Source organism: Schizophyllum commune (assembly GCF_000143185.2).
Source record: "Schizophyllum commune H4-8 unplaced genomic scaffold SCHCOscaffold_5, whole genome shotgun sequence".
Taxonomy (NCBI): domain Eukaryota; kingdom Fungi; phylum Basidiomycota; class Agaricomycetes; order Agaricales; family Schizophyllaceae; genus Schizophyllum; species Schizophyllum commune.
In genome coordinates, this window is record NW_026089542.1 from 782,496 (window position 1) to 796,014 (window position 13,519).

General features: G+C 57.1%; 5 protein-coding genes across 5 annotated transcripts; 3 read left to right on the forward strand and 2 right to left on the reverse strand.

Annotated features, from left to right (window-relative positions):
- Nucleotides 1-261: 261 nt before the first annotated feature.
- Nucleotides 262-2,112, reverse strand: SCHCODRAFT_02499722 (uncharacterized protein; the record flags this gene model as incomplete). Its single annotated transcript, XM_003037793.1, has 2 exons — nucleotides 262-1,572; nucleotides 1,621-2,112. 2 exons carry the CDS (start codon nucleotides 2,110-2,112, stop codon nucleotides 262-264), a joined length of 1,803 nt encoding a protein of 600 aa, XP_003037839.1.
- Nucleotides 2,113-2,323: 211 nt separating this feature from the next.
- SCHCODRAFT_02621441 (uncharacterized protein) lies at nucleotides 2,324-3,855 on the reverse strand. Its single transcript, XM_050345060.1, has 5 exons — nucleotides 3,656-3,855; nucleotides 3,384-3,583; nucleotides 3,249-3,327; nucleotides 3,038-3,195; nucleotides 2,324-2,979 (listed from the first exon to the last, which is right to left on the reverse strand). Exons 1-5 carry the CDS (start codon nucleotides 3,675-3,677, stop codon nucleotides 2,578-2,580), a joined length of 861 nt encoding a protein of 286 aa, XP_050200409.1. The 5' UTR covers nucleotides 3,678-3,855; the 3' UTR covers nucleotides 2,324-2,577.
- Nucleotides 3,856-3,991: 136 nt separating this feature from the next.
- On the forward strand, nucleotides 3,992-7,018 carry SCHCODRAFT_02538183 (acid protease; the record flags this gene model as incomplete). Its single annotated transcript, XM_003036431.2, has 12 exons — nucleotides 3,992-4,193; nucleotides 4,243-4,641; nucleotides 4,689-4,719; nucleotides 4,767-4,785; nucleotides 4,838-4,920; nucleotides 4,969-4,989; nucleotides 5,037-5,092; nucleotides 5,141-5,599; nucleotides 5,648-5,770; nucleotides 5,820-5,933; nucleotides 5,980-6,535; nucleotides 6,932-7,018. The coding sequence occupies exons 2-12, from the start codon at nucleotides 4,460-4,462 to the stop codon at nucleotides 7,016-7,018; spliced, it is 1,731 nt and encodes a 576-aa protein (XP_003036477.1). The 5' UTR covers nucleotides 3,992-4,193; nucleotides 4,243-4,459.
- Nucleotides 7,019-7,620: 602 nt separating this feature from the next.
- Nucleotides 7,621-9,787, forward strand: SCHCODRAFT_02621449 (Dehydroquinate synthase-like protein; the record flags this gene model as incomplete). Its single annotated transcript, XM_003036432.2, has 11 exons — nucleotides 7,621-7,798; nucleotides 7,856-7,951; nucleotides 8,097-8,269; nucleotides 8,322-8,369; nucleotides 8,482-8,698; nucleotides 8,748-8,842; nucleotides 8,896-9,063; nucleotides 9,116-9,188; nucleotides 9,244-9,349; nucleotides 9,404-9,590; nucleotides 9,640-9,787. Exons 1-11 carry the CDS (start codon nucleotides 7,625-7,627, stop codon nucleotides 9,785-9,787), a joined length of 1,485 nt encoding a protein of 494 aa, XP_003036478.1. The 5' UTR covers nucleotides 7,621-7,624.
- A 1,602-nt stretch (nucleotides 9,788-11,389) lies between these two features.
- On the forward strand, nucleotides 11,390-13,392 carry SCHCODRAFT_02666440 (cytochrome P450; the record flags this gene model as incomplete). The annotated part of the gene is made up of 10 exons (XM_003036433.1): nucleotides 11,390-11,730; nucleotides 11,782-11,799; nucleotides 11,852-11,975; nucleotides 12,026-12,208; nucleotides 12,260-12,355; nucleotides 12,409-12,572; nucleotides 12,628-12,809; nucleotides 12,864-12,979; nucleotides 13,034-13,285; nucleotides 13,342-13,392. The coding sequence occupies 10 exons, from the start codon at nucleotides 11,390-11,392 to the stop codon at nucleotides 13,390-13,392; spliced, it is 1,527 nt and encodes a 508-aa protein (XP_003036479.1).
- Nucleotides 13,393-13,519: the final 127 nt, after the last annotated feature.

Here is a 13,519-nt window from a genome sequence, read left to right on the forward strand (position 1 = left end):
CCGGTACCGCTGGTGATGACGGATGCTAGGCCAAGGGCACGCTCGCAAAAACGAGAAGAAAGGGGACAAGCCGGCCGACACCTGGTCGGTCGAAAAGGTACCGGCAGCGAAAGACGTGTCTGCGACTTGCTTCGGTCTCACGAATACTGAGTAGCAATGAGTGGTGTATATTACTTTCATAGATCCTAAAGTAGATACCGTACCTCTAGTCGAACAGCCATCGTTCAGGTGTAGGTCGTGTCGAGGGCATCGTCCGCCTCCCTACGCAGTCGGCAAAAACTTCTCGTCGTACTGAAGTTTCTGCGCGACCGTCTTTGCCTGCTTGCGCAGCTTCGTCCACCTCTCCTTCTCGTGCGGCCGTGGAGGCGCCTTGGCAAACAAGGTATCGAGCACCTCGACGAGCGCGCCCGCGAGCTTGCCGACGAAGAAGACGCGCCCCTTCTGCAAGCGCTTCGTCTCCTCTGCCGACCGTCGATGTGTCGAGAGGTACCCCTCCCCACCGCACGCCTCAACTAAACGTATCGCATGTCGCATGGTCGCTGGGTCACCGGTCGCCTGCGCGGTGCGCACCATCGTTGACAGTACTTCAGCGGTAGGCTCGAGGTTGCGCCCCCGCGGCCGCTGCTCGCGCGGCATCTGTCCTGACCGCCCGTCAGCGAGATCGTCCGCCATGTACCCGGTCATGAGCTGGAAGGTCTGCAGCGCGGCGGGCCAGTCGGCGGCGTTCCAGCACGCGATGAGGGCGAGGTTGTAGGTGCGCTGCGCGGGGCGGAGCTTCAGACCGTCCGCACCACCCGCGGCTTCCTTTCTGAGCGTCCACTCGAGGAGGCGTAGAGCGGCGGGCGGTGCGCCAGGCGAGGCGAGAGCCGCATGCGCCTTGAGCGCCTCCTCGACGTGCCCGCGGTCGATTATGTCCTCCCCACCTAACGCGCGCGGACGCATGCGCGCCTCGTCGAAGAAGTGTATCGTCATCTGCGGCTTCTGCATGGCGTTGGCGAGGGAGAGCGCAGAGAAGAGAGCGGAAGGTGGGAGCGCCAGTTGGATCTTCTCCGCAGGCTTCTCGTACGGCGCGGTCAGGCCGTAGTACTCTGCGAGGAGCTTGAGGGCGAGCGCCTTGTCCGGTGTCCGGCCCTTGGCAAGCGCGGCAATGGCAGCGCTGACAAGATGGGAGTCGATGGGGATGCCGGCCTTCAGCGCCTGCTGCCAGAGGTACTTGGCCTCGCCACCCTCGCTGGGTCCGGCAGCTGCTAATGCGTCGAACATGGCGGTGTAAATGAGTACGTTGGCTGCCAGTGGGCCTTCGGAGTCGAGGCCATTGTACACGTCCCACATCTCGCGGTGGTTGCCCGACTCGGCCAGGATGCGTATATACATGGCTAGCGGGTCGACGCTGAGCTGCTCGCTCGTGGGATCGTGCTTTTGTACGGAGCGGATGAATTTCATGAATGCGTCGTAGAGGGAGCGGGCGTTGTCGAGCTGCTTGGAATGTGTGGGCCAGTGTTCGATACGTGAGAGGCCAGTGAACATGGTCTTGAAGGTGCGTACAGAAGGGCTATAGCCTCTGCGCTTCATCTGCACAGAGTGAGTCTCAATAACAGAAGTGAAGGGTATGCTGCGTACCTCGACATAAAGCTGGTACGCCGTCTTGTACTTCTTCGCCTTCATGCACTCCCAGATGATCATGTTCCACACCGGCGTGCTCGACGCGTCCCGCGGCATCGTCTGCAGAGTCTCGATAGCCTCCTCTAGCTTCCCCTCGCTGCACATCTTCTGTAACCGCTTTGAGAGCACGTAAGGATCGAGCATCTTCTTCTCTCCCTTTCCCTCGTCCTTCGTGGGGTCCCAGTGCTTCGAGCGGTACACAGCCGGCTCCTTTGCCTTCTTTCCCTCAGCGCCAGAGGACGACGCGCCTGATCTGTCGACCTTGGGTGGTTGGCCGAACTGCATAGAACGTCGCACGCTGCGAGGGAGCTTGTCGAACTGTGCTGGCGTCAAGCCGCGCTTCTGGAGCTCCCCTTGTAGAGCAGGAGACGTGCGCGACGCTGTAGCGTAGCATCTTGTGGATGGCGCGAGCAGACGACTCAGGAGGGAGGCTTCAGCAGACCTCAGCATGACGGCGGGACGATATGCACTCCAGCCAGCAGTGCTGCAAATTAGCGCCCGGAATATCGGGCCGTCTAAAGTGCAGTGGACCCACAACTCCAAAGCACCCATAAATGAGTGGTACTCGGAGTAGGCAGTCTTCACGACGCCCTTACCGGTGGTAATTTCGAGGGTGTGGTTGCGATGATTGACGGCTTGGATGAGCTCCAGGGTGGTTCGCGGGATGATAAGACACTCGAATGCATGCAAACCATTACACTCGGGCAAAATTATGCGACACGGCTAGGGTAGCCTGCGGATGCCTCAGTCGATCCCATCTCGCAAGAGTAACTAACGCTAGCCTCATGTTAGAAAAAGAAGGGGCAATGGAGGTCTCTTGAAAGCCAGATACTATACAATTGATCACCTTGAACAACATTAACACAACGGTCATTACTTGAGGTACAACTCTACGCGGTCTGATGTATAAATGGCTCACGCAAGACCGGGAGGAGTATAGAAGATCTCCCGAACCAGCTCTGCGCAAACGCGTTGGTGTTCAGCGATCAGGTCAGTCACTACAATCGATATGTCGAAGAAGCTGTGGCCAGCCGTAGGAATTAGGGTGCTCAGCTTGCTCTCTGCGCGTACAATCAGCGCAAACAGAGACAGCTTCTCCGCGTCGTTCCGCAAGGTAGGAGGATAGGGGATCTCGCAAAGCAGGCCCGAGGGATTATACGCGTAGTGCGTGCCTGGGGTGTTTTTGCCTCCAGGCTCGAGGTAGCGGCTTTCGTTGCCCAAGATGACCAAAGTCGAGCCTTGGGGCAGAAATTGAGGCGAGAAATTGAGAATGGCTAGAGTCTTGATATCGTAGGAGTGCAGGCGGGCGTTGGAGCTCTGGAATAGGTAGACGCGGATGAATGAGAGAAAGAGTGAATACTGCATGGGTGCTTACGCCTAGGATCCGCTCTGCCGAGGAATCTTGTTCCGCGCGCTGGGCCCATTCTGCGTTGTCGCGTTCGAGCTGTCCCTTCAGCGCAATCAAGTCGGCAAGGGGCACTGTGATGCAGTATACGTTGAACTCTTCGAGCGTTCGGGCCAATGTCGCATTCACTAAGCACGTCGTATCAGCAATCATGGAGCCGTGTGACAGGATGGAAGCTCACAAAAAATCGCATTCGTGGGGCTTTTGAGCTTGAAGGTTTGCTGATTGCCGGCGAATTTCTGACGAGTGGCGAGTGTTTCCTGATTGGCATGGTTCATCAGTATAGCATAGCATGAGCATTGCGAATAACACCCACGAATGCCTGATACTGCTCCACTTCTCTTGCATTCCTGCGCCGGGGAGGAGGGATGAGGTATACCACGCAAAGATCAGCAACGGGGAAGCCCGTCACAAAGCATCGCTTGTCCAGCTTCAAGAGCTGCCTCCCCTCACCCGTCGACGAGGGTGGCACATACTGCCATGGTTCCGGGCACTCAATATAGTCCAGGATTGTTTCTGTATGCGTGTCAGTGACTTGACCAAGGTGGTTGACGTACGTGGAGCGTTGGCAAGCCTCAAGGACCTCACCTTCATGATCCGTTTCGGCCATTGCAGCGATGAAGGTAGACGCTCGACTCTGGGCTTCCGAAGGTACGGTGGGGTCTCTGTTGTGGTAGGAGACGCAGACTGGGGGTAAGAGGCAAGATAGGCGCCGTTAGCGAGGCGTGACAGCGAAGTTCGAATTCTACGGCTCATCGGCCCGATTGCTAGCAGTGCCGAGCTCGCTCACCGCAAAACGCGATGAGCGTGTAGGCAACAGCTAGCGTGATATTCGGTCGCGCCTTCATTATACACTGTCGCGCACGGGAGACATTGCGGTAGGATTGTTGATTGTAGCCAAGAGCTAGCGTCAGCAGGACTTTCTTAGCCTGTCGCACTTCCGGGCGTGGCGAACGACTTGACTGATGTTCTTCTCTCGGCCTGACGGCAGCTCGCGAGGTCATGCAAGCGCGTCAAGCTAATCACCGAGCATGAGCCTGCTCAGTTCCCCAAACGGCCAAGTCTTTCATGTCCGTTCGGAGAACGTGCATAGCCTCTACCCTTCATGGTGTTGCCGGCATGAAGACTCCGTTTACGTCCTGTAAGGACGCTGAGAAGCTGCATCTCAATCACGGCTCTTCCCCTACCTACACCAAGCACCGTAGATTGCTCCTCCGCCTGCTCATCGAGGTGGGCGTCCGCAAGCAACGCTGGAAGGCGGCAACGACGGCGCCGGCAATTGCCGAGTCGTCCTCTGGAAGCGAATTCTCGGACGTTGCCTGATCCCAGGTTGAGACGAGCGCTCACCGTCCCTCCGTTCGTTTCCCCTCCCCACTTTCCTTCTTTCTGGTCATGGTCACTCGTTTCTATCTTTTGGCTGTCGCCGCCTCTTCCCTCCTGGTTTCCGCAGTCAAGGTTCCGCTCAAGCAAACGAAGCGAACGGATCGGCTCGACCGGCGCAATGGCAACTCCAACTTTAAGGTCCTCGCGGCAGCTGCAGGCGACGGCGATGACAGTGGCCTGCTTGACCTCGAGTGCGTGAGGGTGGGGATGTTTGGGGGCCTGGCTGAACGAGCGATAGCACTGTTCACGACTTGATTTACATGTCCGACGTGAGTAGTCGTGCTGAATCTGTGTAGGCGTTTCTGACCTCTCGCAGATCAATGTCGGGGGGAATGGTCAGTAGAGAAGAAGTATAGGAAAAGAAGATGATGTTGATATGCTGCGCAGACTATGTCGTCCAACTCGACACTGGCTCCTCGGACTTGTGGATCAAGGGCGACACCTATCCCCTCCCCAACTCGGACATCTCTGTGCGTACAGTCACAAGTTCTCTTGCTACCTCACTGACCCCCCTCTAGGCTTTGTCCGTCAATGTTACCGTGAGCATACTTCACTTGATACACCCACGCCTCCTCACTATCTGTAGTACGGTATCGGCTGGTGCAACGGCTCTATCGCCTTTGCAGACGTGGAATTCGCAAAGTACGTGCCACATCAAACCTCCCCTGTCCTCGCTCACCGTTCATGCAGTATATCCGTCTCCAAACAAGCATTCCTCGACGTCTCCACCGCGCAGAGCCCCGCACTCTCCTACCAAGCCGACGGCATCCTCGGCCTCGGCTTCACCTCCCTCTCTACCATCGACTACGCGCTCAACTCCACCGGCTCTGACAAGGGCCGCAGCCTCCTTTACAACCTCTTCGAGGACAACCCCAACGAACCCAACTTCATCTCCTTCCTGATGCAGCGCAGCACCGACGACTCGGACGACATCGAGGGCACATTCACCATTGGCGAATACGTCGACGAGTATAAGGACGTGCAGAAGCAGACGGCGATCCCTACGTTCCCTGAGACGGCACCCACGCGCTGGACCGTGCTCGTTGACTATCTGTTCGTCGGTGACGATACGATTTCGCCAACGACTTCGGTTCCGGGCGTGCAGGTCAACCAGGCGGTTGCCCTTCTTGACAGCGGCACGTCTTATACGTGAGTTTCTACCGCTCACCGAAGTCTATATATACCTAACAAGAACAGGTATGCACCGGACGACATCGTTGACGCTATCTACAAGGGCGTGGATGGCGCGCGCTTCGACTCAAGCTTGGGTCAGTGGGTCGTGCCGTGTGATGCTGAAATCGACATGGCTCTTCAGATTGGGTGCGTGCACAGTAGCGAGTATACTGAACTCCCATTGAAGTTCCTACAGCGGCCAGGTCTTCCCTCTGCACCCGCTCGATGTGACTCCTACTGGCTTGACTGACCAGAACCAATGTGTCGGTTCCTTCGTACCCGGCTCGCTCGCTGTCGCCGAAGGAAACTTGTATGTATCCTCCTTGTTGATGCAGCACTTGCTGACTGCTTTCTAGCGACTGGCTCATCGGCGACAACTTCCTTCGCTCCGTTTACTCGGTCTACGACTTCGGTGACTTCGACAAGGACGGCAAGATGAGCGATCCCTACGTCAAGATGCTTTCAATCGTTGACCCGAACGAGGCCTCGAAAGAATTTGCCTCTCAGCGCAATACCAGCCCTCGCAGCGGCATCTCTTACTCAGCTCAAAGCGTTGAGCAGGCGTCCATGTCAGTCACCGTGTCTGGCGATGTCGCCAGCACGCTCGACAAACTCACCACCTACCTCCCCGCCATGCTTGCCATCATGGCGCTCAACGCGGTCGTTCTTCTCGCTCTTGGCGTCTCTGGCATGGTCTATCTCTGCCGCCAAAAACGCAGGAGATCCGTCATGGGTCGTACCGGACGTCGTATGAGCCCTATGCCCATGAACCCGCGTCACAGCTACATCGCTGGCGTCCCCGCGCACGAACAGCCACACTCGTACGAGCCAGTCAGCATGGCCATCACCGAGGACACCTTCGTCGCCCCATCCCCGCGCTACATGGAATTCGAGGGCGGGCGGCCCAAGAGCGTGCGCAGCGCGAGCATGAGCATGGACAAGGGCCGCATCGGCGACATCCCGGAGGAGCCGGAGAGCCCGACGGAGGCGACGCCGGCGCTCGCTGAGGAACGGCAGCGCACTGCGCCGACGCGCGCGCCGCCACCGCCGCCGATCACGCCACCTAGCCCGGGCTTCATCCAGCACGAGGAGCATCAGCAGGAGGAGGATATCGGGGGCGAGACGCACGAGGCGCCGCCCTCGTCGCCGATCTCGATGCGCCCGCCCTCGGGTCTGCAGGCGCCCATGACCCCGCGCACGCCGAGCTTCTTGCAGAGGCAGATGCAACAGCCGCAGGGTGCGCAGGACGATGGTGAACTCCTGCCGCCTCCGCGTCGTAGGTTTATGCCTGGGGGAGGTTCCCTTCAGCCGGGCGACCGGCCGCGCAGCGTCGCGGTCCCCCACTTGAGGGCGCAAGCCTCTCAGCAGGACAGGCCTATGTCCTATGCCGCGTAGGCGTGCAGTACGGCCTATGCCTCCCACCTTCTTGACTTCCATCCCATCTTGACTCGTCCCGCCTTTCGCCTCTTGCTCCCGCGTCACGCTCCTCATGCTCTCTTCGGCCACAGGCCTCGACCCGTGTTTTCGTTTTGGTTGTGTACTCAGATGTCTCTGATCTACGATGGCCCACTGATTCCGCACGGACGTGCATCTCCCCTGTTGTGCCCTAATACCGCCGTACGATAGCCTTGCCATTGGGACGTTCGGACTATAGTTTCTTTACTACGGATCTCTTACCATGCCAATGAGCATTCACTGGATTGTTCACCGAGATACTAACTTGTGAGATTTGAAGGAGTAGATAGCATACTCTATAGCAATGTCAAGTAGGTATCTTCCACTGCCTTTGACCATCGCTCGAACTCGAACTTCAACCGTCCGGCTACCAGATCGGGTGAATATGTGGCGTCTGGGGATCCCCGCACTCCGGGAAGTCGGCAATCCAATGCCGAGCCGGCAAGCTGGCTGCCCCAACATACCGCCGCCTATACGTCTTCCGCCTCCCATTCGGATTCCGCGTCCTGGCCGCTTCCTTCTTCCTTCACCCTCTCACCGTCAGCCATGGCCTCCCGCTCGACGATCTTCCGTCTCATCAACGCGTCGCAGCATAGCGCGTCTTGCCCCTGTCATGGTGGGAAGCCCCACGTACACCTCCCTCAACAGGTCGCGGCGGTTGGCCAACTGAGGAAGCTGGCGACTCCTGTGCAGAACGTGGAGAAAGAGTACGCTTTCGAGGTGCGTAGTAGCGTGTAACTACGCGCTCGGATGATTTATCTAGGTCTCTTCGTGCAGGTCGCGGCGTCGAACTTGCGATTTGGAGACGGAGTGACGGCGGAGGTCGGTATGGACCTGAAGAACCTGAAGGCGACCAAGGCGCGTGCTGAGACCGTGTCTGCTGAAGGGTAGCTGAACCGCTTACAGGTCGGCGTCTTCACGGATCCCAACATCGGTACGTCCTTACCCCGCCTTACGTGCTCGTCCGTCATCTGACGCACCCCTAGCGAAGCTTCGCCCCATGCAAGCGGTATTCTAGACTTCCCCATCCCATGCGACCTTTCTCACCTCGCTGCAGACCTTGCAATCGCTCGAGTCGCAGACCGACTTGCCGTTTGAGGTGTACGACAGTGTCGTAGCCGAACCGACGGAGGACAGCTGGCGCAAGGCCATTGAGTGGTCTCGCAAGCATGACTTCAGTCACTTCCTCGCGTGCGTATGCATTGCTCGGTCTCAGGTCGGGCATAGCTCACGCTACTCACAGTGTGGGAGGCGGAAGTGTCATCGACACGGCAAAGGTAGGGAGTTCCCAGTCGTCGTGTCCTTTCCTTCGTACTAATTGTGTAACCTCAGGCAGCGAATCTGTAGGGCTTCTCGCAGCAAGTCCGCGATTTTAGACGCTGACTACTCCTCTCATGCTTCAGTTTCAGCGTCTACAAAGACGCGGACCTTTTCGACTTCATCAACGCACCTGTAGGGAAGGGTACACCGGTGTCGGAGAAGCTGCGACCACTCATCGCGATCCCTACGACTGCTGGAACCGGCTCAGAAACGACTGGCGCGGCCATTGTTGACATCACCAGCCGCGCGTTTAAGACCGGAATCGCAAGCCGGGCTTTGAAGCCTTTGCTCGGGATAGTGGTGAGTGCGCATATATTTCACGGATGAGGAAGTTGCTCACTAGGATCAGGACACGCAAAATACCGAGTCGTGCCCTACGCAGGTGCACATCAGCTCAGGACTGGACGTGCTTTTCCACAGTTTGGAGAGTTATACTGCCATTCCGTGCGTACCTGCTTCTATCTCCTGTGCCGCACAGTGATTCTGACACCTGCCAGGTACTACGAGCGCACGCCGCGTCCGTCAAACCCCATCAACCGACCTGCATACCAGGGCAGCAACCCTGTTGCGGATATCTTCTCCTTCTGGGCGCTCCAGACATGCGTGAACAACCTGCCGAGAGTCGCGAAGAACAGGGACGATGAGGAGGCAAGGCGGGCGATGCTGTCAGTATCCAAGTTCTGCTCATCGCAAAGAAGGAGAACTAACGCGCGCTAGGCTCGCCTCTTCGTTTGCCGGTATCGGCTTCGGGAACGCTGGCGTGCACTTGTGCCATGGGATGAGCTATCCGGTGCGTTGAGACGATACCAGCACGCACCACCGGCAAAGGTGCTAACCGCACGCAGATCTCCGGCCTGAATAAGAAGGGCCCCAAGTACAAGCACCCAGGGTACCAAGTCGACTGGCCCATCGTGCCACACGGCGTTAGCGTCGCGCTTACTGGGCCTGCTGGTGCGTAATGCGGGTGGATGCGTCCGTTGTCCGTGCTGATCGTTTACTTTTCAGTCTTCCAGTTCACCGCGCCGTCAAACCCGCAGCGGCATCGACAGGTGCTCTCTGTCTTCCACAAGGTACCGGAGAACGATCCCTCGATCGCGCGCATCCCGGATGAGGACGTGGGGCTGCATCTGTATGAGGCGATTGCGCGGTTCTTGGACGGGCTGGGGGTGCCGCGGGGGTTGAAGGCGATTGGGTAGGTGCTGCTTGTTGCGGCTCCGGTGATCTTGCTGACGCGTGCATAGGTACACGAATGCAGATGTGGAGGCGCTGGTCGAGGGCGCGATCCCGCAGCGGCGTGTGCTGGACCTTGCGCCTGGTATCGGCGATTTTGTTGGCGAGGATGGGCGGATTCATTTGACGAAGATAATCGAGCAGAGCATGGAGTACTGAGGGGATATATGGACACGCTCAATTTACCAATGTATCTACGCGTACGCATGAATGCAAGAACCAACGCAGGACCTCAGAACGATCAGGACGCTTGAAAGCTTTGCTGGAAAAGCGTGGAGACGAACCCTGGTGTTACCGGAAACCCCCGCTATGCGTGCACAACCTGCGCCTCGCGTGCCCAAGCCATGGTCCGTGCGCGTATGTTCCTCCTCATAAGCACTCCCCCTGCACCCCGACTCCTCACCACTCTGGCCTTTTGGCTTAGATCAAGTGTAGTATCTGTTCTTAAAAGTTTAACCACTTTTACCGAAGCACCGCTTCGTGTTATGGTTATCCAATTTTTGTCGCCCCTGTTCCCTGGGCTCTGCTTGCAACCTGGGGACGCGATGACCTTGCCGCTGCAGTACAGGCTTGTGTTGTCGGGGGAAACCTCTCATACCCTCTCCCTTTGAGCTTCGTTCGATCCGCTTGTCTCTAGGCGAGCGGAGGGCGGGCGCAAATGGATTGGTTACAGCTATATGTCGCGGTATCGTACATGCATTCAATCCTGGAATAGGCAGCCTATATGTCTATGGCTCCTACACATGTATCGCTTCCTTTGGTTGACTCCCATATTGATTTCGGCCTTCCAAGTTCGTGTCCTTGAAGTACCAATTAAGCGGGAGTGTCCGAAGAAGCATACATATATAGAGCACGTCGAAGGGACAAGAGCTCGCTGTAACATGGCATAGCTGGAGGTCTGCTGTACCGTGCATGCGCTGAGCCAGTTTGTTGCACCAAGTCAACGAAGTTGAACTGTGACGGGACCGTGATCATGGCACGTGTTTCACGTGGACCGGTGGCGCGCCCTTCCTGGTTTTCACCGCCATCAGGCTTGTATGGCTCGATTCGTTTTGTCTATTAAATACAGCACGCTCTTCCCTCTCAAGTGTCATGATGCATCGGGTTGCATTGTCAAATGTCTGCGCTTTTGGGTGCCTATCGCCGAGGCTACTTCGCCCTAGATGGTGCAGAAAGCCGTACTCCTTCCTGAGATGCGCTACACGCCCAGCATCCTTCCGCCACCCACGGTAGGGAACTGGACAGCTGCATGCGTAGCAATACTGACAGCCCGAGGCACTTTGCGGTACTGAGGTGCACCAATCGGTCCCTCGATCACCTGCTGCCCTCTCATGCCTTCTGAAGAATACGTCCAAGGCCGGCCTTACCGACCTCGTATCTGCCGCTAGCATTCGCAGCATGCTGTGCTATCTTTGACCTGCAGAGACTACGGTCGATCTCGATGATCAATCGTGGAGGATCGCCTTCGCCGGTCAATTGCAGAGGCCCGTTGGCCTAATCCGTAGTGCCTCCTTACTCACGCCTAGTAGGTCTAGCTCGACACGAGGTCTCTATCTAATACTCTCTGTTCTCCCTCGGCGTTTATACCATCAGCAGGTGTGTTGTCGCTTCATGAAGATGCTTGCTGATCCCAGAAGCCATTCATTCAGCAATGGACGTCGGCCAGGGCAACTTCCTCCAGATAGTAGGCCCGATGGAAGCCATTGTCCCCTCATATATAAGTTCGTAGGCGGTTCATACCATCGTCCTCGTCACTCAGCCATGCTCCCACAGATTCTCGTTGATATTCCGAACACGGCCTACCTGGTTGGCGCGCTCGTGGTAGTTGCCTACCTGGCCTTCCTCGCCATCTACCGCTTGTATCTTTCCCCTCTCAGTAATATTCCCGGGCCTTGGTACGCGGCCGTAACGGACCTCTGGCTAACTTCGCACATCGCACGACTGCAACAATGCATGACGGTACACAAGCTCTTCGAGGCGTATGGTCCCATCGTTCGTATTGGCCCGAACCGTATAGCATTCAAGGATATGGCCGGCGTCAAAGCAGTCTACTCGGTGCTCAAATTCGACAAGGGCCCGTCATACCTCAAGCTGAAGACTGCGTAAGTGGCGATCCTATAACAATGCGCGTAGCTAAACCTGATTTTGGGTAGGGATGATGCAGACCAGGCGTGAGCGCCCTTATCAAGCGTCTGATTTTCCGTGTCTAACTGAATGCGATAGAATGACGATTTTGGAGCACGGACCTCATAGCGCTCGCCGAAGAGCTTGGGCGTCGCACTATACAATGACCAGCTTACTCAAATTCCAACCCATCATGGGCAATGCCGCGCGAGGTTTGATTTTGGTGAGGATACCACAAAGATCCTGTGCGCATTGCTGATTTTCGTCGCCCAGGCCGTCGACTCTGTAGGTGGCAGACGCTCTGTCGATTGCCTCATCTTGTTCCGGCACTTTACCATTGAAGTCATCATGTCTGTTCTTTTCGGCTGTCATCTCGACGTGCTCAAGGACTGGAGCGAGGGGAAGGAAGTTGCCATCTGCGAGGCGATAGGCGACTTCCCTCTGCAGGTCACTTTGGTGAGCGAGCCGTTCATCTAAACAATACCTTTGACTCATCTATTTTTAAAGCGCGGAGCTGTACCATCCTGGGTATGGTATCTGGCGTGCAGGATTCCGCAACAGAAGTGGCAGAAGGTCATAAGAGCGGACATGACCGTGGTCGAAGTACGTGCAGAACATGTCATGGTGGACTAGGAGATCTGAACCCAGCGTACCAGTTCGCACAGGAGAACCTCAATAAGTTGCGCCACCTGGCCGATGCGACTAAGGATGACGGAGGACAATTACCTCTCATCCTGCGCCTATTGCAGTATCGCGACCCGGTCACGGGCTTGTCGACGTTGCAAGAGAAGGAGATCATCGCTGAGGCCGTCGGTCACACGTGCGTCCATCGAGCGAGAGGCGCGAGGAGCGGCTCAATGACATGCATTACACAGGATCGCAGGTACTGACACGACAGCGACGACGCTCTCTTACTTGTGCTGGGAGCTTGGGCGTCGACCGGATATCGCGGCAAGGCTGACCGCCGAGCTCGACGATGCCATGAACGACCCGACGAGTGTGCCGGACATGTCGGTGCTGCAGTCTCTGCCATATCTTAACGCCTTCGTGAAGGAAGGTAGACTGCAGAACCGCGAGATGCACCATTCTTTTTTTAACGGTGATCCTGCAGGCCTCCGCATCTACGGAGCAGGACCAAGCCTACTAGAACGCGTCGTGCCTCCCGCAGCTGAGCCGTTCAGCATCGCAGGCCACACAATCCCCGCCGGCACGCGCGTAGCCACTCAGGTGGGCTCGACCGTCTTCAGATTCACCGGCAACCAGCTGAAGATGCCCTTACAGTCCTGGAGCCTCCACCGCGATCCTGCCGTCTTCCCTTCTCCCGAGAGGTTCAACCCCGAGCGCTGGCTCGCCAAAGACATCGGCGCCATGATCGCCAACCTCAACCCTTTTGGCTTCGGCACGCGCGTCTGTGGCGGGCAGAACCTGGCGCAGATCATGTTGCGCATCGGTGTGGCGGTGATTGCGAGGAACTTCCGCATCGAGGTGCCCGCAGAGACGACGGAGAAGTCGATGGCGATTCGGGATGCTTTCGTGAGCTCTTTGTCGGCTGAGAAGACGGGACGGGAGGTTGAATGGCTACGTTACAGGTCATATTCCCGGCGGCCATGGAATGCAAGGTATGTCGGCGTCTTAATTGATGGAATCGTTCCCTGACGATCCCTTACAGCTTATATTCCATCCTCGTACACATACATGAGATCACTGTGGGTCATAAAGACGCTAAACAATACATGTTTCATCTCCCAGCGGAGGCCGAGTCGTATG

Bases quoted from the DNA above. Each gene is read 5' to 3' on its own strand.
- SCHCODRAFT_02621441 (XM_050345060.1), bottom strand. From the start codon at position 3,677: ATGGCCGAAACGGATCATGAAG. The intron at 3,584-3,655 runs GTGAGGTCCTTG...ACACGCATACAG, and splicing joins GGCCGAAACGGATCATGAAG to AAACAATCCTGGACTATATT. The intron at 3,328-3,383 runs GTGGGTGTTATT...CATGCCAATCAG, and splicing joins TGGAGCAGTATCAGGCATTC to GAAACACTCGCCACTCGTCA.